This window comes from Hakea prostrata, chromosome 5, assembly GCF_041222555.1.
Source record: "Hakea prostrata isolate BN-2017 chromosome 5, UWA_Hpros_2, whole genome shotgun sequence".
Taxonomy (NCBI): Eukaryota; Viridiplantae; Streptophyta; class Magnoliopsida; order Proteales; family Proteaceae; genus Hakea; species Hakea prostrata.
The window spans coordinates 58,526,851-58,554,107 of NC_142604.1; the positions used below are offsets into that span (position 1 = coordinate 58,526,851).

The 27,257-nt window shown below is 36.3% G+C and overlaps 2 protein-coding genes and 1 pseudogene across 2 annotated transcripts; 2 read left to right on the forward strand and 1 right to left on the reverse strand.

Moving 5' to 3' along the window:
• The first annotated feature begins 498 nt into the window (after positions 1-498).
• On the forward strand, positions 499-2,317 carry LOC149016793 (uncharacterized; annotated as a pseudogene).
• Positions 2,318-10,758: 8,441 nt separating this feature from the next.
• Positions 10,759-16,136, forward strand: LOC149016794 (uncharacterized). Its single transcript, XM_089154856.1, has 14 exons — positions 10,759-11,251; positions 11,353-11,442; positions 11,573-11,634; positions 12,023-12,123; positions 12,489-12,578; positions 13,075-13,197; positions 13,601-13,678; positions 13,984-14,069; positions 14,217-14,265; positions 14,441-14,497; positions 14,590-14,720; positions 14,813-14,896; positions 15,146-15,215; positions 15,427-16,136. The coding sequence occupies exons 1-14, from the start codon at positions 10,995-10,997 to the stop codon at positions 15,868-15,870; spliced, it is 1,722 nt and encodes a 573-aa protein (XP_089010982.1). The 5' UTR covers positions 10,759-10,994; the 3' UTR covers positions 15,871-16,136.
• Positions 16,137-18,176: 2,040 nt separating this feature from the next.
• On the reverse strand, positions 18,177-25,607 carry LOC149016795 (uncharacterized protein At5g49945-like). The gene is made up of 3 exons (XM_089154857.1): positions 24,525-25,607; positions 19,378-19,581; positions 18,177-19,280 (listed from the first exon to the last, which is right to left on the reverse strand). The coding sequence occupies exons 1-3, from the start codon at positions 25,554-25,556 to the stop codon at positions 19,053-19,055; spliced, it is 1,464 nt and encodes a 487-aa protein (XP_089010983.1). The 5' UTR covers positions 25,557-25,607; the 3' UTR covers positions 18,177-19,052.
• Positions 25,608-27,257: the final 1,650 nt, after the last annotated feature.

Consider the following 27,257-nt stretch of genomic DNA (forward strand, 5'->3'; position numbering starts at 1 on the left):
AATGTTAAAAACCTAATGTTGGATGTAGCCTCACATTGAGGTGAACTAGGATAAAATCTGTCTCTTTTTTCTCTATTTTCTATTCGATTGTGTATGATTGACCACTCTAATCCTAACACTAGCCTTTTCTTGTTCAAGTTTTGCAAAATATATCTCCTATTACTTATCCAATTCGGATATATCCTCTTTCCTTGCGTGTTGTTGTTTGATTGTGAAAGCATCCAAATTCCTATCATTACATGAGTTGAGCCTTTCTTGCATTTCTTCTTTTAACTGGACATTTTTGGGCTTCATGAACCCCACATCTCTCATACTCACTTGATTAGTCTTTCGTTAATGCAGTTTGGATCTATTTCCATTAAAATTAAGGTGGAGGAACGCCCTCAAGAAATCAGATTGCTGCATCGATTATGAAGAAACATGACAAGCCTCTATTTGTTTCCCCTGATATGATGCAGATAACCGTAGAATTAATGAGAAATCATGGTAAAATAAACCATGGATCGCCAGAATGTCACAGGAACCAACATGCGTGATGGTGAAGAAGAAGAGCTGGCCGTTGTCGATCTGGTACGTTTTCCTTCCTTCAAATTTCAAGTGACAGCAGAAGAGGTGGCCATAGTATATGCTCTGTACTTGTTATATTAGCTAGCTTGGTAGTTAGGAAAGATGGAAATGGTAGCAAGTAAGAACCACCCTCTCACCACAGAGGAAAACTTCTTGCACTTCTATAGAACCAAGTCCAAAGAAGAACTGATCTCTCCCAGTGGGGAAGGAACCCAAAAGAAGTCACAAAGTGTTGCTTCACTTGATGTTTTCGTGGTTTCACAGTGGCCTTAATGATTTTTGTAGATCACCTTGGTGGAATCCTTCCAGCCACCATGGAATGGTATAACTCTTGCAGATTTTGTGGTACCATTTTTCTTATTCATTGTAGGAGTTGCTATTGCATTGATGTATCAAAGACTGCCAAATAGGATTGCAGCAACTAAGAAAGCTTTACTTGGGACATTAAAATTGATACTATTAGGGTTTAAACTCCAAGGAGGATACTTCCATGGCATTAATGATCTTACTTATGGGGTTGATTTTAAGAGAATCAGATTTATGGCTTACGGGTACTTTGCAGAGATCGCAATTGCTTATATATTTGCAGCTCTATGTGAGATTTGGATTTTGGTTTTAAAAGCAAATAATATAATATAATATTATATGTTATATTAATTTTTTTTGTATAAATATTATATGTTATTTAGATAAGTAGAAAACACATTAAAATTCTATCTCCTTAATTTTGTTTTATGATTCTTGTTTGATTCTTACTCTATAGGATTCTTCTGGATGTAAAGATTTTTTTTTTTGTAATAAGGATGTAAAGATTTCAATCCAAGCATTTTGGTAATTCGGCATATATATAAAGTAATATAATTTACCATATTTGTTTAGTCCCACATCGGATGGAGTTAATGAAAATATCGATTATATATACATTGATTGCTTCTAAGTGGGATGTATGTCAGTAGAAAGTTAAATATGGATCATGCACATGCTAAGTGTCAATGATGGGATTTGAGACATGAGTTTTTCTCTTTGATAAGTGAGAAAAATCTCAGTTTTGTTTTTTTCTTTCCTGTATAGTACCTTCGTATCTTGGAGGTGAGAACGCTAAGATCAAACCTAGTCTGCACTTAAGGGGGCTTCAAATACATTAAGGAAACAGCATAACTCTTGCAGATTTTGAGTACCATTTTCTTATTCTTGTGGGTTGCTATGCAGACGTCACCCCGCCAATTCAAATGGTTGCAGCCTGGGCTTTCTTGGCTGTTGTTTCCTATTCGGTTCTACTTCATTCGGGTAAGTAGTTCTGACATAAGGTATACTATTTTGTATCTTGTTTCTCTTTGTCTAATATTGGTCTTACTTATCGGGTTGATAAGAGAATCAGATCTGGGTCTTCGCGGCGCATTCTAATAGATTTGGCTCAAGAGAAATAGAGGGAGAAGTAGACTCAGCTGCAGGATTGTCATTGTTGGTGAAATATCAACTCCATTGCATTGCTTGTTCTGTGATTACCATCATATATGTAAGTTTGTTATATGGTTCATATGTTCCAAACTGGGATTACCAAATTATTATTAGAGCTTCTTCTTCTTCTTCTTCTTCAATTGTGACCAAGACATTCTCAGTAAAGTGTGGTGTGAGAGGTAACTCTGGACCTGCCTGCAATGCTGTTGGAATGATTGAGCGGAAGATCCTAGGTGTCAATCATTTGTATAAAAGACCAACCTATGGAAGGACTAAGCAATCCAGTGGGTAATGACTTTGAAGATTTCCTCGGTTTTAAAAGTTCCACTTCCCTTCCTTTTAATTTCTATTGCAGTCAAACGTAGTCTATGGCGAATTGATCTAAACTAATCGAAGAAAACTTGATCAAAAAATAGTTTTATTCAAGTAAATGAATGAATAAATGAAATAAAAAATATTAAAAAATCAAAGGAATCGTGTATCAGATTGATTTTCTAGGTAACATTATTAGACCCGTAATATTAGTCCTTTAAATTTGGATTTTCTAGCTAACATTATTAGACCTGGTGTTTTGCAGAAAAATATAATATTGAATGGAACTGATATTTTTTAATTAATTTTATTTATATGTGAGAATCTTTGAATTCAATGCCGCTTTTGCTCAGTTACTTCTCATCATTTACGCTGTTCCATCATTTTCAAATTGGTGGATATGAAGGGAGACTCATTCTTAATTTCCCAGTAATCCACTTTTGAATCCCTCATGGTTTATGTTTCAAGTTCTTAAAATAAAATAACAAGTAATATATATCAAAATCAAATTTCTTTTTCAGCAACTATCCATTAATTCTATTGAATAAAAAAGCTCTAAGAAGCGAAGAGGGTTATTATAGAATCCATTTTATCGGAAACAAAATCTACTCTTTACAAGAGGTCTTATGACAGATCGAGTATGATGATACTTTGTGTACGTAATTGAACATGAAGCATTTAAATAAAACCCATAATGGGAGAATTATCATTTACTTATTCGTATATGTAAAGATTCTCCCAACCATTAAAATTCTATATGATTGATTCCTAAAAGATTTTAAACGTTGTACAAAAACATACTTTTTTTGGATTAGAGTAAACACGAGTCAATAAGAAAATTTTTGATATTGAATTTTGGGGTCTTAGCATTCATGATCGCGTCACCAAAGCTACTAAGTCGACAATAAGGGCTTTGTAATCAACTCCTGAAGACAGCATTATTTCAAGCAATTATTCAAGCTAGCAGCTCGATCATGTTCAAACTGTTGAATTGGTCAATAACTGATTCTTGACTTCCCAATTTCCCCAAGAACACCACGTGAAAGGTAATCATTGACATTGTGCTGTTACTTCCATGGCCAAAATTCATTTTAAAAACAATTTATTAGTATAGGGCGACTTTGATACCAAGGAGTGGACTCCAATCGAGAGAAAAAATTTAGCGAAAATTGGCCGAAATTCCGGTTCGCCTAGGGGCGATACTTTTTTTCTGTCGAAATCAATATTTATAAAGATCGTCGGAAAATCGACGATTTTTTGGCGAACCATTGAAAAAATGTTGAAAATCGCCTGAAACAGCAAAACTTCACAGAAATTTGTCGGCAGCAACATCTTCAGCTGTATAGTTCATGGCTGATTACTGGTTCTGTTCTTCAGATTTGAACGAGCTGTAGCTTCACAAACAACTCCTCGACTTCATCAAATTCTTCTTTTTCAACGAGCTATAAGCCTGTAGCGGGTTATGTTCTTCAGATTTGAACTCCATCAGAAGAAGAAATACAAAACGGAACAAAAATGTTGAGATCAAGAGACCAAGACAGAGTTCGCTGGTTCTATTCTTTAGATCTAAACTCCATCAAAAGAAAAAAATACAATATGGAAAATAAAGGTTGAGAGGGAGATATCAAGATAGAGTTCTTTTGGTTTGGAAACTTCTACAATTGATTTGCAGACACTGTCAAAGAAAAGAATATCTTCGGTGAAACCTCGGTGAAATTTGCGATAAATAAAAGAATAGAGGGGATTTGAAGTTGGGACATAAAAGTTATCAAACTACTTGGGAGTGAGCTTAGAACCACTAGGTCACGCACCCCCAATGGTAATACAAATAGAGTTCGAGGAGTCAGTTCCTAAAAGCAGCGAAAATTGAAAGTTTTTGAGTAAAGCATTCTTTGGAGGTTCCTTGTATAGAGTAATTATTATTTATACTAGTTAGGATAGAGGTATATACTTCTTTCATATCTTTTCACCATGCCTTAAGAGAGGGTCCACTTTTGAAATCTAACAAGGAAAATCAGAGAGATGGATCCCTCTTCTAATATATGATGGAAAAGAATAAAAAGAACATAGAAACATCTATCCATCAGAATAGAAGATCTAAACTCCCTTATAGAGGAGGACATATTAGAGGACATATTAAGTTCACACTATTAAAAATAAAAGTTCTTTGAAAATTTGTAATTTCTTAGCATTTATTCCATCACTACTCATATGGATGCTTTGGCCTATAAGCTATGATGACTATTCGAAATCATCTTCTTCAAATTACTATTCCAACTTCCTTCTTCCTTCAACCTAGGGGTGTACATGGATAACCGAAAGTTGCTTTCGAATTCGCATTCGCATCCGTTTAGGGGTATCTGAATCCATCCGATTATTAATAGCATGCGGATATGGTATACCCCTTTCTTATCAATTATTATCCGTCCGATAAAATTATCCAATTAAGTTACTTATTTAGATTTATTATTCTTATTTTTATACATTTTACCTATGATATGTGACTATTTTTCTAGATTTTCTACTAAAATAGTTACCAAAATTGCTAAATTCTTAAATTTCAAACCTAGCCCTCACAAATAAAAAGGTAATAATGTAATCAGGTAGTCGAAAATTTGTATTCAATCTATATTCGTGCCCATTTAGAAGAATCTACTTAAGAAAATAATTATCCGATTATCATCCGAATCCGACAGAATCTGTCCGAGAACCAATAGGATTTATCTGAATCCGTCCGAATATAATAGGATGTGTATATAGATATACCATTATCCAATCCGAATCTGGTCCGTTAACACCCCTACTTCAGCCACACCCTAATGGAAAAAAAAAAAAAAAATTAATAAGAAATAAATTGAAACCAACAATGCAAATGAGATAAACGTGGACAAGCTAGTTTTAACATCATAACAATGAATCTAGGCTGTTAATGCAGGACCTATTTCATCTTTGTAACCCCCAACTACTCCAACCGTGTCTTCCCTCTGAAATCTCCATCTACGTTTTTAGAGTAATCTTCTTGTTGTTGTTGATGTGAGCATTCGAGTCTGGATCCTTTATCCTAATCGGTCCATCTCTAATTTTCTTGTTAGGTTTGGTTTTCTCCTCATTTAAGAAATAGGTTTTCTCCCAATATGTAGAAAATCCCAACTCTCAGTATTCTCCCAGTCCGACTATCTTCTCACACATAACAATCTATGTTAGGTTTACTAGTCTCTTGGTTTCTCAATGGCATATAGACAACCTAACCCTACTACCAAGTTTTGAGGTGAATGATAAATCCGAGTTTCCATTCTCAAAACATAAGGACATTGAAATTGTCTCCCAGCAATGATTTGTGGATCACAATTGTAGGATGAAGTCAAGACATTGAAACAAGGTAACAAGGTTGGAGACAATATTCAACATTGGGAAAGGCCACAATGACCTTTCTCCCCATTGTTTTTACCTTCAAAAATTTTCTCCAATAAGTAAGGCAAGTACTCATATTTTACATATGAAAAGAATGTTGGATGACCAAAAAGCTCTGTTCAGACCAAGTTTTCAGTCTATCTATCACAAGCTAGGCATGGGATCTTTGTATGCTCCAACTTGAAGGGGAGTGTTGAAGTATACACAAGTTTAAACTATTTTACTGTTCACGTGAATAGTATTATGCAAGTGATGCTACTTTACTTTCTATTTCTAATATAAGAGTCTTACTACATAAGTTTTGAGAGTTTCTAGAAAGCATAATTTCTATTTTGGTTGTATTTTCTATTTTAGAAATTAGAAAGTTATTAAAACTGTAGTTTTTCTTTTTAGAGGATAATTACTTATCTCTCAAGTTGTATTAGATTCATTAGAAGCTATAAATAAAATGGTTCTATGATTCTAGACTCTTTAGCTAGAATCATAGACCTCTTTTACTAATTATTCATCTCTCTTCTTTTCTTTTTCTTTTATCTTTTTTCTATTTAAGTTCAGTTGTTGTCTTAATTATTTTAAAAAAAAATTTCTTAACATAATGAATAGAAGTTATTATGTGAAATTAGTATTCCAAAGAAGGGTGGCTAAGGGACTTTAATTTTGATTCACTTCAAAAACTTTTAGTTTAATCATACACACAAGAAAAGATGGCACGTTTTATTCAATACTAAATACATAGGAAAACATAGTATTTTAGTCCTACCCCTTGAGTTACTACCTAATATGAATGTCGCCCCTTGAGTTACGTACCCAATTTATCAATCGGTTGCGTGTAGAGGAGGAAACCTCAAACGGAAAGAAGGTTGCTGGTAAACAAAAGTAATAGAAATATCCCACTAGCTGAAGATATATCGGTGAACAACATTATCCTCCACTAATGACGAGTCACCATGAATTTGCTTCGAGCAAAATATACGACTTGTTGTATCGGAGTACCGGCGAGTATTTGTTGGTTCCGGGAATACATTCCATTTGTGCCAAATAGATTAAATCAACACATGCAAAAACATATCACTGCACTAATAATATAGTCTCCCAAAAGTGATCCCTTACAAAATAAGTTATGAAATTTAAATAGTTTGAATCACATTGTGCAATGACTTTGAAGATTTCCTAGGTTTTAAACGTTCCACTAGACCACTTCCCTTCCTTTTAATTTCTATTGCAGTCAAACGTAGTCTATGGCGAATTGATGCAGAAGAAGAAAACTAGATCAAAAAAATTAGTTTTATTTCAATAATTAAATGAATAAATGAAATAAGAAAAACTAAAAAAAATTTTAAAAAAATCAGGAAATCGTGTATGAGATTGATTTTCTAGAAAACATTATTAGACCCGTAAGACTAGTCCTTTAAATTTGGATTTTCTATTATTAGTCTTGGTGTTTTGTAGAAAAATATTGAATGGAATTGATATTTTTAATATTTTTTTATTTATTTGTGAGAATCTTTGAATTCAATGCCGCTATTGCTCAATTGCTTCTCATCATCTGCATTGTTCCATCATTTTCAAATTGGTGGATAAGACGAGAGACTCGTTCTTAATTTTCTTGTAATCCACTTTTGAATCCCTCATGGTTCATGTTTTAAGTTCTTAAAATAAAATAACTAAATAATACATATCAAAATTATTATTTTTTCAGCAACTATTCAATTTTATTGAATAAAAAGCTCCAAGAAGCGAAGAGGGTTATGATAGAATCCATTTTTATCGAAAACAAAATCTACTCTTTACAAGAGGTCTTATGACAGATCGAGTATGATATATAATACTTTATGTACATGATTGAACGTGAAGGATTTAAATAAAACTCACATATGAGAATTCTATATGATTGATTCCTAAAAGATTTTAAACGTTTAACAAAAACATACATTTTTGGGTTAGAGTAAACATGATTCAATAAGATTTTTTTTTTGAAAGGTATAGAAAACTATTCATGTTCAACTTTGGGGTCTTAAGATTCATCATCGCGTCACCAAGCCACTAACTAAGTCTACGATAGGGCTTTGTAATCAACTCCAAAAGAGTAAAGACATCACCTTTTCAGGCAATTAGTCAAGCTAGCAGCTCATGTTCATACTGTTGAATTGGTCGCATACAAGATAAACTAATAACTGATTCTTGGCTTTCCAATTTCGCCTGTCCACCACGTAAAAGGCAATTATTGTAAATGTGTTGTTATTTCCATGGCCAAAAATTCATTTCCGTAATCAAAGAGGGGATGTAGTAGTGATGACCTTGCGCTTCCTACTATGCAATGTTCGATGATATCGAAAACGTGACTTAAGACTGAGAATTGCATAGGTCAAGCAAGAAGAGACAATAGTTTGATGACGGAGTTCGGTCTTAGGACCTATGTCTCTGAGGACTTAGGTATGAGTCCAATCCAATATGGAAATCATTAAATAGACTTGCAGATCTGATAGGAAATACATAGCACGGAGAGGGTAATCAAAGAGAACCGAAGCAAGCCTCCATTACCACCTTCGTATGCACTCCATCGCGCCGGAGATGCCTTCACGATCACTTCCTCAGATCAAGATCGCAAGCCAGAGAACGAAGAACAGAGAAAACCCTCAAAACCTAAATCTGATTTTTCTTGCATACAACTTAACTGACCCAACTAAACCAAAAACATATTTATACAAATAACATGAACCGAAACCGGTCCAAGAAATGGCTCAACTCCAACCAAGCCTAAACAGATTACCCCTACATTCGACTTATGCAAGCATTAGTCCTATGAACTTAATGCCCAAGCCAAAGAACACACAACTCTCCGATGTAAAAGATACATAAAGAGTAGAGAGAATTCAGATTTGGGATGTGAGGGCTACCAAACGAATTGAGAGTGAACGTGAGACCACTAAACCGTCACCTCCGATAAATAGAGTTTGAGGAGTCATTTTCAAGTGACTCGTTTTTGAGTAAAACATTATGTATGCATGGGTGGCCCTTTAGAGGTTCCTTGTATAGAGTTGAGATTTTATACTAGTCAGGGTAGAGGTTTGTGCTTCTTTTATAACTTTTCACCATGCCTTAAGAGGGTTCACTTTTGAAATCTAAAAAGAAAAATTAGAGATAAATCCCTCTCCTAACATATAATGGAAACATGGAAAAATCTAGCCATTAGAGTAGAGGATCAAACTCCCATATACAGGAAGACATATTAAGTTCACACTCTTAAAAATAAAAGTTGTTTGAAAGATTGTAATCTTTTAGCTAGCTTTTATTCCATCACTACTCGTATGGATGCTTTGGCCTAAAAGCTATAATGACCATTCGAAAGCATCTTCTTCAAATTACTATTCCAACTTCCTTCTTCCTTCAGCCACACCCTAACGGAAAAAAATGATTAATAAGAAATAAATTGAAACCAACTGTGAAAATCCCCATCTACATTATTAGAGTAATCTGTTTGTCGTAGTTGATATGAGTATTCAAGTCTGGATCCTTTATCCTAACCAGTTCGTCTCTAGGTTTTCTTGTCAGAATTCAGAAATAGGTTTTCTCTTGATATGTGACAGAGGTATGAAAGGAACATAGACCTTTACCCTAACAAGTAGAAGATCCCAACTCTTTAGCATTCTTGTAGTCCGAATATCTTCAGACACACGTGACAATCTATGTTAGGTTTACCAGTCTCTTGGTTTTTCAATGGCATATGGACAACCTAACCCTACTCCCGGTTTCGAGGTAAATGATAAATCTGAGTTTCCATTCTCAAAACATAAGGACATTGAAATTGTCTCTCAGCAATGGTTTGTAGATCACAATTATAGCATTAAGTCAAGACATTGAAATAGGGTTGGAGACAATATTCAACAGTGGGAAAGGCCACAATGACCTTTCTACCTATTGTATTACTTAAAAAAAAAAGTTCCAATAAGAAGGACTATGTACTTATATTTTACATATGAAAAGAGCGTTGGATGACCAAAAAGCCAAAAGACATAGGGGTCAAAAAGGAAAAAAAGTTTAATATTGGAAGGCCCATGGTCCCTTGGCCCTGAGCTCCAGCTTGCATAAAAAAAATAAAAACATTCAACAAAATTATTGGGGTAAGATTACGTAAAAAAACTACTCTAGGAATTAGGAATCTAGTTTTACAGAAGCCAGAAGCCTTCAACACTCAATTCTCCTTTTTGATAAAGAGTTCGAATCATCTCTCTAGGCGGAGAGAACAATATGTTCCTCTGACACTTTCACACAAGGTAGGGCCCACACGAAATACATTGAGATTTTTATATATATTTTTTTTACATTTACATATGAGCCTCATTTCTACTGTTTGAATGTGGTTCAAAAGCTTTAAGGGGGGCATATTGCTTCTTCACATGTACATATCCTTTGCAATTTTCCGTAACTTTTATCTAAAATTACGACACGTGACAGCTAATTATCCAAGGGTTAGAGTTAGAACCCCATTAAGAATTGAATCTAATAAACCTTTAAAATTAAGCCTCAAACAAAAAAGAAGAGACGAAATTGAGAAAAATTTTAGAAGTTTATTTGATTCAATTCTTAATTGGGTTCTAATTCTAAACCTTAGATAATTAACTACCATGTATCGTAATCGTAGATAGAAATTACAGGAAATCTCATGGAATGGAAATTGTAGAGGATGTAAACCCATTCTTCTCCGGAGGAAAGTTCACATCCTCTACAATTCTCATCCCTGTAATTCCTATATAAGATTGCAACAGATAACCGTCAATTATTCAACGGTCAGAATTAAGCCTAAAGACAAAACAGGAGAGAAAAAATTCTGACAAAGTTTTTAAAGATCCAGAGTCTTTGAGACACTTGAGTTTCCGTTATGAAAGCACCAAGGGCAATAAAGTAATAGCATAACGCGTTTGACTCTGGAAAACAACGACTCCGTCCTTTCAACGTTTCTGAGACCGACTGACGAGTGACCACGAAGCCGCAGAGGCAATGGCAACCACGCGGTCCACAACATAGTTTTCTTTCTTCTACTCCCGCCCATCTAGACTGAATAGAGAGTTTGAAAAACATGCCCAACCAGCTTTGGTTTCGTCGTTCAATTCTCACTTCTTCTCCGTCTTTATAAGGCATTCGTTTTCCCACTTCTGCCGACCGCATCACCATTTGCTGCCATTCTTCTCCTTAACAATTAACTAGCGTTGTTGCTTGCCTTACTTGGGTAACATCGCTTTAGAACCATGGATTGCCTTTACACAGCAGAAAATTCTGCTTCGCCATTAGAGCTTCTTCTCAAAGCAGTTTCACTCCTACCCATTTCCACTTTTGTCTATGGGTGTAGTTTTCTGCTGCTTATTTTCGTCTATCTTTTTTTGGAGTTTCACCTCATTGCTGATCTTCTGAAAGGGTTCAGAGGAGACCCTGTGTCCTTGGTGTACAATTCCAGCTCCGAGATATACAAGGGTGTAGCTTCCAAGTGCAAAATTCTTCATGGAAGGTACCTTTTTTCTAGTGACTCGTTGGATTTTGGGTTTGGGTTTTCGGTTTCTTATTGTTTCCCCCTTTTTTTTTAACTTGTTAAAAATTGCATTTATGCAGGTATTTGGCAACTCCATGGCTTTCAAGTCCCCACTTGCAGACTCTGTTTCTCCACGTCAATGGCAGGGCCCCTGTTTTCAGCTATAGAAGGTGAAATATCCAATTGCATTATCTATCTCTGTACTTGAAAGATCATATCTGATGAAGTGGCAATTCCTTCTTCCGTAAGATTTTCACTTCCTGTTTCCTCCTTAACTAATATTGATTCTTACTTTCTCAGGCAGATGTTCCGTTCAGTTGATGGTGAATCTATTGCTTTAGATTGGCTACTAAATTCTGATGGTATGCCCAGAAAATTTTTCTTATATTATTAAAATAAGTTGAATAAATGTCTAGCCAGGGAACCCAATTGGCTGTGCTTTATTCCCAAGCACTGATCTTGTCTAATACTTGATTCATGTCTCTCTTCACAAATTGAATTTATCTTTTGTTTGTTTAAAAAACAGAAAAAGCAGTCCTTTGAGAATAGTAGTTTTTCTTTATCTCTATTACTTGTGGAGAAAATTATGTTACCATGGAGAAGTAAAATTAAATCTTTGATCTTTTTCATCTTTGATTATCTCAAAATTGAGCACCTCTTTGCTTGCTGTTTACCAGTTGTATGTGGTCATTACTTCAGAATATCGGAGGATTATTAACTTCTCTAATCTTATGTTTTCATACTCTGCAGTTTCAAAAGAAAGTTACCCCGAGAATGATGGCATCTCTAAAGATGATTCAACCCCTATTGTGGTAGTGATTCCTGGCATATCAAGCGATTCTCAAAGTCCTGTAAGTCTTCTATTTTACATCATCCATCAGCCCTTTCCATGATTTTATCGCAAAGTGGGTTCAGTGTTTCTGCAACTTTAGAATTTCATGGATATATTTTGTCCTCGTAAGCAAATCAAGAAACTGCTTTATCCAACCAAATCAAGGGGGAGTTTAATTGGCTGTAGGAATAACATTTTGGAAATATTATGTATTGTGTATGGAATAGGAAAGAGATTTATGAATGCTAGTCTTTTAATTTCTGTGTTTCCTGGCTGCTCCCCTTTTTTTTTTTTCTTTTAATCCCCAGTAACTTAATGTTCATTGTGCCATTGCCACTCCTGAACAGCTCGCTTATTGTTCCAATGTTGTGATTTATGTTGCAGTACATAAGGCATCTTGCTTTCAAGATGGCAAAACGTGGCTGGAGGGTCGTCGTTACTAACCATCGTGGATTGGGTGGAACTTCCCTTACTGTAAGTTCTGTGCTAGAAGTTAGATTATACTATCATATGTTGTTGAAAATTTTCTTACCATAGGCATCTTCAAAAACAGTTCTGCACTGCATAGGATTTTGTTCTCCCTAATACTTATTTGTTGATCCTGATCTGGTTTACTGCTCACTTGCTGTCCACTTGGTCATGGGCTCAAGTCCTGGAAACATCCTCTATAGAAAAGAGGCAGGTTTCTATACATTTGATCCTCCCCAAACCCCACTAAATGCTGGAGCCTAGTGCATTGGGTACAATAATTCTTTTGTTTTATCAAGTCAAGAAATTAATGCATGAATAGATACGGCTAGCTGGATTATGGATTCCTGCTTAGTTAGATTTATGGCTTCAATTTTCTTTTCTCGCTCGGCCATTATTATCATTAATCAACAATGTTTCTCACGGTTGCAGATTGAGTTATATTAGTTCTCTCCATTTCATTTCTATCACTAATATGGAAATCTCTGTATCTTTTTGGCAGGCTGATTGCATCTATAATGCGGGGTGGACAGATGATATACGTAGTGTCGTCAACTATCTCCATCGAGATTATCCACAAGCTCCTGTGTTTGTTGTTGGAACAAGTCTTGGTGCCAATATTTTGGTATGTAGAATTTGATCAATAATATGTTAATATTGCCTTGACACATTGATACTATGGATGATAAATCAATAGAAGTTGACAATGGAGAGAAATGAAAAAAATGTTGCACATTGTTCTTGGACCTAGGGGTTGACTTGTTATCCTTTTTTATTTTATTTTTTTTTTAGAATCATTATTTCTGAGTTTGTACCACAGCTTTCAACTTTAGTTGTTTGTAGTATCCAATAATACCTAAATGGAATACATTTATACATAATATATGACTTAGCTTCTGTTTAAAACTATCAAATGCATAACCTTTCTCTTTTCTTCTTTCATATATATCCTTTTCAGCATTAAATGCTCTCTCAGATTCTAAGCCTGACATTGTGCTTTGAAATTGGAATTTGATTTCTTCTTTCAGGTAAAATTTCTTGGAGAAGAGGGGGATAATACTCCAGTTGCTGGTGCTGTGGCTATTTGCTCTCCTTGGGACCTTTTGGTTAGTGATGCATGAGTGCAGCATTAGCTGACAGTATCTTCACTCTTTTTACAATTGAGATATTTATCTGTTTTAATTTGTTGGTTTCCTTATCATGGACAAAGAACATATGAATGTTATGTGTATATAGGCACTTGAAATTTAGGAATAGAAGTCTATTTTTGGGTACTCTTCCTTTCTAGAAACTATATGTCGCTAGTAATTTAGTCCTGAATGCATTTAGCTGTTTATATGGCATTCAAGGATTTCCAGAGATGATAGCACATTTGATAGAATTGATCTTATATGCTATACATGTATTGCAGGTTTGTAACCGGTTCATTGACCGTAGGATTGTGCAAAGATTCTATGATAGAGCTCTTACCATTGGACTTCAAGGTTACGCAAAACTGTATGTCCATTTGCCATTCTCTCTTGTCCATTGTAGTTACTGCTCAGTCTTCTGTTTTCAATGAGTTGGTGATTTAATTTAAAGTTGTTTATGGTCCAGCTTTGGGTGCTTGTATTTGTATAACACTATCTAAACATTTTCTTGCAGACATGAGCACCTTTATTCTCGGCTTGGCAATTGGGAGGGCATAAAAAAGGTAGGTTCTTCCTTGTATGGTCTTTGAAATTATCACTGTTTAAGTTTATAATAGGGACTGGGAAATGCTAGGTTAAGCTAGAAATCAAGTATTGAGAATAAGAATCATTTGCTGAAACTTGATCAATGCCTATTGTCCTCCAAATTTTTGATGGTATTCTACATGATTTTATCAGGCACGTTCTGTTCGGGAATTTGACAGCCATGCTACATGTCTTATTTCAAAATATGAGGTACCAAGATCCTTGGCCTACTTCTCACACACTGTTTTCTTATGTGTTATTGTTTTCCTATGTGTTACTAAAAAGAAACCCTGTTTCCTCAGACACCAGATACATATTATAGGCGTACTAGCTGCGCCAGTTATGTCGGGAAAGTCTCGGTGCCACTCCTCTGTGTCAGTGCATTGGATGATCCACTCTGTACAAGGGAGGCTATTCCTTGGGATGAATGCAGGTATAAAACTTTCTGTTTCTAATACAATTCCCCTCTTGCCCTTGCTCTTAGTTCATGAGCATCTATCTTACTTGAGCTTTTGTCTATTTTAGGGCAAACAAAAATGTTGTCCTTGCTACCACAAAACATGGAGGACACTTGGCTTTTTCTGAGGGTCTAACTGGAGATAGTCTTTGGTAATTTATAAACCCTGCAATTGCAGCATTTTTCATTGCCATGTAATAATTTGCTGTTCCAGATGATTTGGTTATTCAAGATTGAGGGAATTGTAATTAGATAAGTTAGTATAGTTATAGATTGTTGTATGAAACCATGCATAAAGATTAACATCAGATTATTGAATGAGTTACCATTTAAGACATTCTCCATTGCTGTTCACAACTTGAATTTCTTGGCATTTATATGTTTGATTTTCGCTATTGCAGGTGGGTAAGGGCTGCTGATGAATTCCTTGGCGTCCTACATGCTAGTCCATTTATGCATAAACAGAAAAAGGTGCAAAGTCTGTTCATTGTCCACTAGTCAATTGTTGAACATATGGTAACATATATAGTTAAGGTCACTAGAATTTTGAGCATTTGATGACATTGAACTTTACAACCATTGAAATTTCATGAGGACTTTGTCAGCATCTGATATTTAGCCTATCTTCAGTTTATGCACTTTAAGAGAGGATTTTGACAATGAACTTTTTGTGGAATTGCAGACACACTGTTCTTCTTTGCACCCAACCTTAGAGTCTTCAATCGATCAGGGTCCATATCTGAACATTAAGGAAGATGGTATGGTAGCAGCAATAATCGATGAACAAGAAACTATAGTAGCAGAAAACTTGTTTGATAAGCAGTACAAGATTCATAAAAGGAAGAATGACGACATTGTATCTGATATAGCAGAATGTGAACATGAAACAGAGTGGAAGAAAGACTCCATGCATGATACTATCAAACACTCCAGACGAGATTCATTGATCAGCCTTGATATCAAGCATGCTCGTGATATTACTACTTCCATGAAGCAACGCATGAATCAACTCTCACGGCAGAACAGTAGGTCAATGTGGGGGCTTGCATATATTTTTGGATCAGCTCTTATCATTGCCTTCAAGAGGAAGCTAAAACGTGTATTTCCAGCAGCATATATGACTTAAAAAGGATAGAAACTGCTGTTGGTAATGTTCAGTGATCACAACTTCTATGTAATTTCGTATCCATGTAGCACATTGTGGAGTAACTCAAAATGATTTAACAAGCTCCCTCTTTTTAGCAAATATGAATATACGAAATATGTAAATTATATGGTGAGCTTAGCCAAATGGTGAAGTTTTGGGTGTTAATGAAATCTTGTTCAGCATATTTTCTGGGTTGATCTCTAGATGCTTCACCCTTGTGAACTTCTTTTTTCTCTGAACTTATTTATCCTTGCTGTTTTACAACCAAGCACTATGTCATCAACAAGGTTAAATCTGAAAAAGGTTTTTGAGATGGGATAAGAAAAGCAAAAAGACTTCAGATTTGGAAATTGGCATTCAATATAGTATTCTAGCAGGAAAAATGAAAAAAAGGCTATTTTCAAGTAAATTATCAGTTAATAAGGAAAAAATTTCGAGCCTCTAAAAGCTTTCAATCCATAAGAATAATAAATAATCATTCACAAGAACATTCTCTTCTAGTAAAAAGATACATATGTAACAGTGAATAGGTGTTAAAAAAAATCATGCTTATTTTGCAACAGAGCTAAAGAGTCCAAATAAGCAGATGGAAACTTCATGGCCAGTAAAAAGTTTCTGGTTCTCCAGTTAAGTTAGCAGAAGGCTGAAGCATGAACGGTACAAGCCCCAGAGAAGCAGATGCTAAAGAAGAAGGCCATATAAACATCAGTTCATATTTAAAACTGTTGTACACATTGAAATAATAAATTCCGTCACGCGTAACTGCCCACCAACACTCTGAACAATCATCTTTGTTGATATCAAATATGTCCACACGCAGATACCCTTCTTGCCATTGCAGATCACAATAGAACAGTGTAGTTTCCCAGAAATTAACGTAGAAACTCCACTCCATATGGGTTTGATCCGAAAGCTGCATCTCGCCGAGATCATCATCTTTGGATTGACAGTGAACTCTGAGAGTGTTTCCCTGTCCCAAATCATTCACAATGCGTACATGCTTCTGAGAATGATCCACTAACATAAACATTGCCACAAAATAGCCTACCATTGCTGCCAAAGCTATGATCACCAAACCCATAAACATCATCAAAACATACTTGCAGAATTTTTCTGTGATCGTCTGGGAAGAAACCTTCTCCATCTCTATCTTTCTCTCTGTGCACTACTCTGGCTTCTACCTCAAACCTTGAACAGAAGTTTATATATATTCCTTATTTCTCTACTTAAATGTGAAATACCACTATTTGTCCCCCTCCAAAAATTAAAAATAAAAATTTAAGATAAAGATGATGGGTATAAATGTCATTCATAATCTTTATATCATTAAATCCCTAGTTTTAAGGAATAAAGTAATTCTAATAAACTCCGACCTGTTCCCATATCTCCTTTTATTTCATTTATTCCCTGATCCCCCTTTCCTTTTTTCCCCTCTCCGATATTGAGGTAGCCTTTTTTTTTTCCCATCCGTCTCTCCTTTCCTTATTCCTTTTCTCTCCCCCCCGTTTCTTTTCTTTAATGCTCATAGGGGGGCCGCCCCCCCCCCCCCCCCCCTTGAACAGAGTTTATATATCATAAACGTGTGCGTCTTTTAATTTTTGGTAAGCACTTATATGGTACCTCTCCGATTCTTATTTCCATTTAAACACTCAAAACTTACCAAAATAGAAACACTTTTTTAAAAGATGAAAGCCGGGTATATATGTTAATTTTCCATAAATTGATGTGTTAAACAAATTTTTTGAGTAATCACTACGAGAAAGTTTGATTGAACGGTCACGTTGAACAAAGGTCCTTAAATGCCCCTATATGTCATACAAAAAATATACTCCCAGTATGGATAAGTAATTGAAAGAATTAGAAGAACTATGGACAGTTTCGAGTTCAGCAAGGATATGCATAACTCAAACCTTCATATCTAGCATGACCTCAAATGGAACAGCTGTGTCCATTTCATATGAGTTCTAAGCGGCCATTAAGGGAGAGGCCCTACTTAGGGAAGGTTTGTTGTTGTATCTGAGTGATGGTCTTGAATGGCCGAATGGGTCAAGGCTGTTATTGATTGTCAACCTCTAGTAAAGATCATTCTTGGAAGTCTAGAGGTGCCCGGTTCGATTAGTAATCACCCAGCTTCTAAATTCTTGGGTTGTGCAGACTCCCTCGCTAGGAAGGCAATCTCCTTGCCAAGTAGAGTGACTGGCTTGCTTCCACCCTCTGGTTATCCAAGCTATATAACTCGGAACTTCGCTTGTTTTTCTCGTGTGAAATGATAGTTGATTTAGCCCCCAAAAAAAAACTGATCTGGTTTCGCATTATTAGAAAGAAGCCTGCCAGGTTCTGAACCCAGCACAATTTCAGAGGTTTTGGTCTTTTTTCTAGGTCATACGATTCTATATGCGACACTGATCAATGGGTTCTTCTCCTCCTTAGAATCGGGGTGTCTATCTTGTAGATCAATCTTCAAAGTTAGCAGGTTCTCTATTTAACAAGGAGAAGAGCCTTGTATCAAACAACTTTTAAATAGAAGAAAAATCAAATTTCGTCTCAAAGTCGGGGCCATGAACAAGTAAAGTGGCAGCACTGAAGTTCATAGCAAGATTTTGTTGGTACAGAAAGCTGTTCTTGTTACCCATTAGCCCAATAGTGCTGTGACTCTTCCAATCTATTTAGCCATTTAACTTTGTTCCCAAGGATATAATCTCAAAGCCAAACATTTAGAACCCCACAAATAAAATCCACATCAATAGTGAAAATAAAGCAGATCCAGAGTGTGCTCAACAGTTCCCAATACTCCATTTAGTTCTTACCGGAGTAAAAAAAGAAAAAAGAAAAAACCAGTTCCCATTAGTCTTCAAATGGGATGTTTGGGTGTCTCTACTAGAAATCCAGTAGAGGCACAGGTCAAGTTTAGTTTCCTGAAATTGTCAGTCGGTTAATCCCCCAAAATACCTTTTATGAATAGAGTGGCTAAAGTATATCTAAACAATGACTAAAGTACACTGCTGTATGATGAAGAACCCTCCCCCCCCCCCCTCCTCTCTCTCTCTCTCTCTCTCTCTCTCTCTCTCTTTGCAATGAAGAACCTACTCACCTTAAATAACAGAAATTATTTCAAGTCCAAACAGTTTCAACAGCAACCCAAGCAAAAACTTTGAGTGGATCTAGTGAACGCGAGACATCTTCACTTTTGGCATTGCTTTTTTCATCTGACGTGCTTTCTCTTTTGCTTCTCTTCTTCGAAGAGCTTCTGCACTAAGCTTCGCATCAGCCTCCTCCATCTTTTTCTTATCTGCCTTTCTTTTCTGCAAAGCTTCCTGCCTAGCATTTAGATGCTCTTTGTACATCTCCTGGGCAGCCTTTGCCCTAGCTGCTTCTGTTTTAGAACGGACCTGAAGCCACAACAAATTTAAATAACAAGTAATGGATAGGACCCAAAAATGATCAAATAAATAACAACCTGGATAGAATGGTAAACAGAAAACACACCTGAGAACCGACTTTGTAACGCCCAATCAAATCAATATAGTATGGTACAAGAGCCACCAATCGGGTAATGTCAGTCATGTTCTTAGCATCTGGAAGAGCAAACTTGAAAAATAGCATTTTCTTCTGCGAGCCTGAGTGTTGATCAGAAAAATGCATCAACATGAGCCCTTTTCCAAATTTCTCAAATGCTTTGTCACCGAAGACCTGTTTATCAATGTGAAAGTCCATAATTAAGTACTCTGTGCTAGCCAGAATAAACATAAGAGAAACCATAGATGGAGACCTCCAAGGTTTAAGTATCAATAAATATCTATCACATGGACCAATTGGTAGGTCTTTCACCCTCACTAACACAGAAATGATTCCTGAACACCCCCCCCTTGCCAAAAAAAAAAAAACCAACCAACCCACCTCCCAAAAAAAAACACTTTGAATTGACAAATAAACACATATTTGCATCCAGAAGAACAGAGCTGTATTAAATTGATATGGAATGAATTATATAATGTTACTGATATGGGATGATTTACATACTTTACTGATTGATACAGTCAATACATAGGCTGCAAATAAATCCCAAGAGATCAACATAAAAACTCTTCCTATTTTAATTTTATGCCAGACGTCTAATTAGTGACCTAACCTTCAGTCAGAAAAAAAACATACCATGGGGAGTCAATTAAAATTGTCAACTGAAATATGGAGAAAAGAGATGGAAAAGAAAAAGGGAAGAACAGCCAAAAGAAGGGCTGAATATTGTATTCCTTGCTTTTACCAAGTATCACATCTACACTGGAAAATAACTTAGATCAGCATTATCTTTACTAAATTTAAAATAAATAAATAAACAAAAAAAACCATGACATTCTGCAAATATTTATGGATATTTTACCAAAATGGGAAATACTGAACTTACAGGCAAAACAGAAAATTTCTTGCTTTAAATGTAATATTCTACTCTAGCAGTTGGATACACGTGCTCTGGCTAACATAGGTCTATGATTTCCCATTTTTTGAATTTTCAGCAGTTAAATTTTTAGGCTTTCAATCAATGGTCAGTCCTTAATGATAACAGTCACATCGTCTAGGCAACACCGACATGGCACCCATGCAAGCTATGTCTAGGCATCACCTATGAGACATTAGCAACCATGTACTAAATAGGCATGTCAATGATAAATATACATTTTTTAATGTTTAAAATGTTCAATTTTTCCCAATCATTGAACCTTTTTTATATAATGACCATAAATTGGAAAACAAATAAATTTTTTTAATTTTTCCCCCTCTACAAGTGAACTGAATTAAAAATAAAAAAATAGATCTTAGGGACACTCGGATCATCTTGACTTATTATGATATATAATGTGTTGTTGAGTTTGTTGCCAAGTGCTTATTGTATTAATGAACACTTGTCACTTCATATTTGTTTATTATGTTAGCATTAGTGTGGTACAATGGTTAATAAAGTATATTAGGTAACACCCATTAACATGTTTGATCTCTTAAAACTTACATATTCTTAGATCTTTAAGGTTTTCTTTAGGCCAGTATGCAAATACAGAAGCAGCATTTTATTTTCAAATCTCTTGCTTTATGCTGCTTATTATTTATTTGTGGTTTGATCTTGGAGTTGCCAACTAAGATTAGAATAAAAAAGATGATGCTAACATTTGGACAGACAAAATTTGGTCAAACAACATTATTAATTGCTTATTGATGGTGCACTATACCTAAAACCACTAATTTTGCATGTATTAAAGCATGCTATTAGCATACCCAGTATCTGTTAACATTTCTCCACTACATGTCTGAGACATCTTTTAAATTAGCTTTTCTGACATGCTGCCTGATACCTGTGCTTTAAACCCAAGTCAAGGTAAGAAGTTCTATTAGGCATTAACCACCAGACTGTAATCAATGTTCCAATGTCCAACACAAACTATGAATAAAGGGGCCTAGTTAATTGCATGGCTTAGAAGCAAAGCCTGCTTGGGTGGTGGCACTTAGCAGCTGCTCAAATATTGACATAATTGAGTTCCTGTTTATTCATGTGGAAATTTCAGCTAAAACAAAGTTCTCTATAAGTGGCAACATCAAGCCCTAAAAAGGTCAAAAAAATCAACCACCATAAAAGAAAAAAAGACAAGTATTTTTCGCAGTGAGGTCAAAACATGGCATCTTTGGACGGGGATACCTCATTCTGCCACATAGAAAAAATGATATGCAATTCCTAGGACTCTACTGAATGGTATGAACAGGTTAAATGTCAACTTTCAGGCCTAAAATTCGGTAATAATGTGTTGGTAATGTATAGCCATACTGTCTCATTTATATGTCAATGCACCCTCATTGTTGTCAGGCTCTATTTTGCCATTGGACAGGCCAATTCCAACAGGACTGAAACCTGACACGTGAGCATAAGACCTTGGTTTCTAGCTGTCACGAAAGTTCCAACCCCAATCTGAACCACGTGGCACACATAAGTGCCCCCATTTAAAGTTTCCATGGTTAGGCCTCCATACACAATAAACAAACCCAATGGGATAAACTTGTTGGAAATTCCATTGGTTCCGTAGTACAGTTTGATCAGAATATTTGCTAACAATTAAACTAGAAAACAGAACATATAGAAACTAGAATGGGGATCTAAGGTAATATACAAAACATGCTTAACTTTGGTAAGCATTTATCATTTTGTAGTAAGTACAGCAGTTCTATTCTACTATATTTCCTTCACAAAATTTTAACCTGTGATAATTCAACATACGTGCTTGACCACGAAACTGTGTTAAAAATTGCATCTTGCAAATCATGAACACAGATGCGCGCGCGTGCACAAAAAGAAACATGTGTCTGGCAAAAAAGTGGTCTAACAAGGCAGCCAATTGAAAAACTGAAGAAGCATAGAACACAAGTCAACATACAATTTATGCTTCTTAATTTTGGTAAGCCATGTATCATTTTCTAGCAAGTACAATAGTTCTATACCACTATACTTCCTTTGCAATATTGAAACTTCAAAAGAAGCATAAAGAACTAGAAAGTAAAGCAATTTATATAGAAACCAATCCTTGAAAGTAAGCATGCATCTGAAAAGAACTAGAAAGTAAGTGATCAGATTTTAGTTAACCAAGTTGATAAGTGGGTGTTGTGGACATCATACCATCGGAGCAAGGATTCCACAATTATCAGAGGGTACATCATAGATCCTAAACCATCTGCTACTTCCCAATGGAGATGAGTTCTGCAGCTATAGTATTGCTAGAGAACAGTCTGTGGACCCAGCTTGCAGCCATGGTTGTCAAAAAGTCTGCCCAGGCGGCCATTTTTGGGTCAAGGTGACCTGGTGTCGCCTTGTAGTCTTGGTTTTCGTTGCCCTCTATCGCCCCGCCTCACCTTGCCGCCTTGACAACCATACTTGCAGCAGCTTTCATCATTAGCTAGTACTCTTATTCCTTTTGTATTTATTTATTTCTCTTTCCATTTATTTCTATTTCAGTTTACGTGTGTTTGTAAAGAGAGATGTCTTGTCCTTTTATGTATTTCTTTTTATCATTGTAATTGATCCTGTTGAGGTCCTGCAATTGCCAGGGCTTACCAGACCTATCGGCAATCACAGCTTGAGGCATGAACCGATGCGGATTGCGAAGGTGCCCCAAGCCCAGGTTATCGTGTTATGTGCATGCAAATTTTGTCACCACAATCCTGGAAGGCAGCATGGCAGCATGTGCCCTCCACATGCCACCAGGCAGCCACAAGCTCGGAAGCTCCAGGCATCAGCCTGTTGGGCTCCCCATTCGACCCAAGTAGTTTGGTCCCTGCTTTCCAGCTTCTATTTTAGGGTTATTTTGTGTTATATTGTAATTGTATGTTCCTGCCATAAGTAAATCAGGGGCAGAACTGGCTCTTTATTTGATTAACATACACATAGATACATATACACACACACACACACATACCCTGCGATTAGGACTGATTTAACCTAATCGCTAGCTTCCCTACAGCTTGCGAGACCCACTTCTATTCTAATTCCTAGGGCTTTGAGTTTGAACTTTGAACATTTTAAGCTCAACTTCAGGCCACATTCCTCCAATGTGTAGATGTGAATAAAGTAACATACGTAACGTCAATTTCTTGTTTCAACGAAAAACAAACATTAATAATATTCATCTAATGATCTACCCATTTGTTTAAGCCACCCTATGAATATGTATATACCCATTCAAATATGCATAACCCATTCAAGTCATATTTATTTCTTCATGTCAAGACGTCGGGAGCAAATGAATCCTCATTCAAGCTATTGCCACCCTGAAAAAAGTCCACATCATGCAAAACAAACATGACCAATTTGCATGAATACGTTGGGAGCAAATGAATCACTCATTCAAGCTATTGCCACCCTGAAACAGGTCCACATCATGCAGAACAAACATGACCAATTTGTGCTCAATGCCTCAATGATCAACACATTTGGCCAGACTTAGCCTTATTTCACTCCCTTCTGACTTCTCCAAGCTCAACCAGTGTATCTCAATCATTAATAACCCATTATTTCACAATCCCTTCATTAATGGTATACAACATTCCATTTCTATACTTAATGAGAACTCAAAGAAATTGGTGATTTATTTATTTATTATCACAAAGATTAGTTTTTTTCCTCCTTTTTTCCCCCTTTGCTCTAGGCTCCACAAATCTTCTATAGAACAATAAAAAATCTAACAGATAAGGACACAAATAGAAAGCGGAAGACACTGGAGTCTAGAATGATATGTTCTAGTCTTCAGTTTGACAACTCCCAGCTACATACTTAAGGGATTGAGCTACACAGAGCAAATCTCATATGTGTAGAAATGTGCCAGGGCACATCCAGAAAATCCAAGGAGGAAATAGAGAGTTAACTGGCAGAGAGGCACTTCAATTTATGATTCCATGGATTATCATATCATAAAGAATTTAAATGAATATTAGAAAGTAAGAGTAACAAAATAATCAAAAAAAAAAGAAGCAGACTCTTGCCTTTGGTAAATAAGCTAACTCACGATCACTTCTTATCATCATAATGGAATATGAAAAGAAATCACAAACTTGGGAATGAACATAGAAATTGAAACTAACACTCTTATCGAGTCAATTCTCACCTGATCAAGAACGGTCTCAGTGATCAGATCTCCAGCAACCTCCCTGGACTCGGAGATAACAGCTAAATCCTCTGCAACCCATTTCCGATTAGTCAGTGGAGAAACCAAATTCGCATACCTCTGAAGATCCCTAACCTCTTTTTGCATCACTTTAGCAGCCTTCTTCTTAGCAAGTGCAAAAACCACATGATCCATGGCATCGTCATTCATATAAACCTCAAAACTAATCTCATCCTTAGACGGCACAATCAAATTATAAATTCTCGAAATCAAATCATGCCGACTCTTAAGCTCCATGGTGGCCAACATACCCTGACAGTACCTCCTCCCGCTGGCGTAAAACTTAAATACATTCGGCCCTTCTTTCAACAACAATGGCGTATCCGTACCATCACCGGTCCCCAATAAACTGAAGTTCTTATCAAAAATGGAATCCTTGGTAGCAAACTTGGACGCCCAAGCCAAAGCGATGTTCTCATTTTCTCGCTTACCGGTGAAATAATTGATCGCAAAACAGGTCAAGAAACTGACGCAGGCGATCTCGATGATGTAAGATCGAGGTTTTGGCGGCGTAGGCGAGGGTTTGGAATCCTCCACCGTGGAAGATGGGGTGGTAGTTTCTTCCGGCGTTTGCGAGGGTTCGGTGACAGGAAGGCCTTCGAATTCGTCTTCGTCCCAGTAATCGAAGGATTTGGGTGATGGATCGGAGGAGGCTGAGGGAGGAGTCGTGGCGGAGGACTGTGGAGGACCGTGATGAGTTTCGAAGTCGGATTTAGTGACTGGAGGAGGAGGGACCGGTGAACGGAAGGGAAGATCGGAAATTTGGGAGATGTCGGAAGGTTCTTCTTCTTCTCCTTCGTCGCCGAAACCTTCAAAGTCAGCTGCAGCGGAAAGGGCGGAGCAGCGAGTGAGTTCACGACCCACAAGGGAGAGGACGGAGAGGAGTGCGACCAAGTACCAGAGAGTCTCTCCCCTTGGAATCAGGAGGTTTGCTAAGGGTCTGAACCAGAACGTCGAAGCTGGTTTCGCCATTGATGGGGTACTGAGAAGGGAAGAGGAGAGAGTAGAAAAGGCGAAGGAGAAGAAGAGTATCCAACAACCAGGAAATGTGTATATATGGAGAAGACCATAAAAATAAAAAATTACCAAAAAAGACATAGGCTTCAAGCATTTGGAGTCTGTTTGGGCCGAAAAAAAAAACACGGATTTGTTATTTCTTTCTGCTGCCGACGGCTCTGATTGAGCCACGTCATCAAAATAAAAATGAACGATCCAGATTTAAACAGTAATGGGTTGTTAATTTGTTATAACTTATAAATATTAATTTTTTTCTCACACTTTAATCCCTTAAAGTTTTTTAATTTACACTAACAGGTACTCGTCTGAATTCACTCACTTAGGGGTGTCAATTTTCAACCCGAACCGTTAAAACCTGTCCGAACCGATCCTTAATGGGCCGTAATTGGGCTGAAGGTCCTCAGCCCGAACGGCTCAGACCGTTAGTCTTTTACATAAATAAAATTAAAATATTAAATGTAATTAATTTTTTTTGTATTGTTTAAATGTAATTAATGATCCATGAATTTCGGTATTTGAGACGTTGAGACTCGAGTATGAGTAGTTTAGAGTTGAGTGTTAACACGTTTAACTTTTTAAGTTTTAAGTGTTAATTATTTAATTTTCAAATTTCATTTAGTTTTATTATTTTAAAATTTAAAAGTCTTTATTGATAACTCTTGACTCTTAAGTCTTAATCTTAATCGTTAACTTTTTAATTTTCAAATTTCATTTAGTTTTATTATTTTAAAATTTAAAAGTCTTAATTGATAATTCTTAACTCTTAAGTCTTTATCTTAATCGTTAACTTTTTAAGTTGTTTAGATTTCATGTAATTTTATCACTTTAAAATTGAAAAGTCTTACTTGATAATCTTTTATCTTCTATAGTTTTTATGAAAAAACTCTTCTTAGAAATTAGGATTTGGAGTTGAAGCAAAAATAAAATAAATTTCAATATTGATTTTTAATTTAGTCCAAACCATTAGCCAAACCGAATCCAAACCATTAAGCTAAACCGTTAGTCAACCCGAACCCAAACCGCACCAAACTGAAACCGCACCGAAACCGCACCGAAACCATTATCTTTTAAATGGGCTGGTTTGGGTTGGGGGTTTTTCAGCCCAAAACCGTTAGGCCCGGCCCAAAACTGCTCCAAACCGCATCGTTGACACCTCCTACACTCACTAATTACCAAAACAAATGTCTAGAAACAAAAAAAAAGAGCAAATTGCACTGGCACCCCAAAATGAAGGCTTTAAAGCACTAACACCCCATTTTATGTTTGAAAAACACTAACACCAAATTCATTAAACATGGTAGTCCATTCTATTATTGAAACCATTAGTCCAGTATTTATTTTTCTTAAATTCCAAAAATACCCTTACCAAAAACTAAAAGAAAAAATAAACCAAATTTATTCTCTCTCCCCACTCGACTCTGCGGGTTCACCTTTCCACCTTAGGCTCCGGCTCCCGCAACGCCAACAAGAGAGATTGAAAAATCAGGGTTTAATGAGAGAAAGAACAGAAAAGGGCCTCCACCTTCGGCTCCAAGGCAACGCCAACAAGAGAGACAGAAAAATCAGGGTTTAATGAGAGAAGAAACAGAAAAGGGCCTCCACATTCGGCTCCGGCAACGCCAACAAGAAAGACAGAAAAATCAAAAAAGGGCTGGT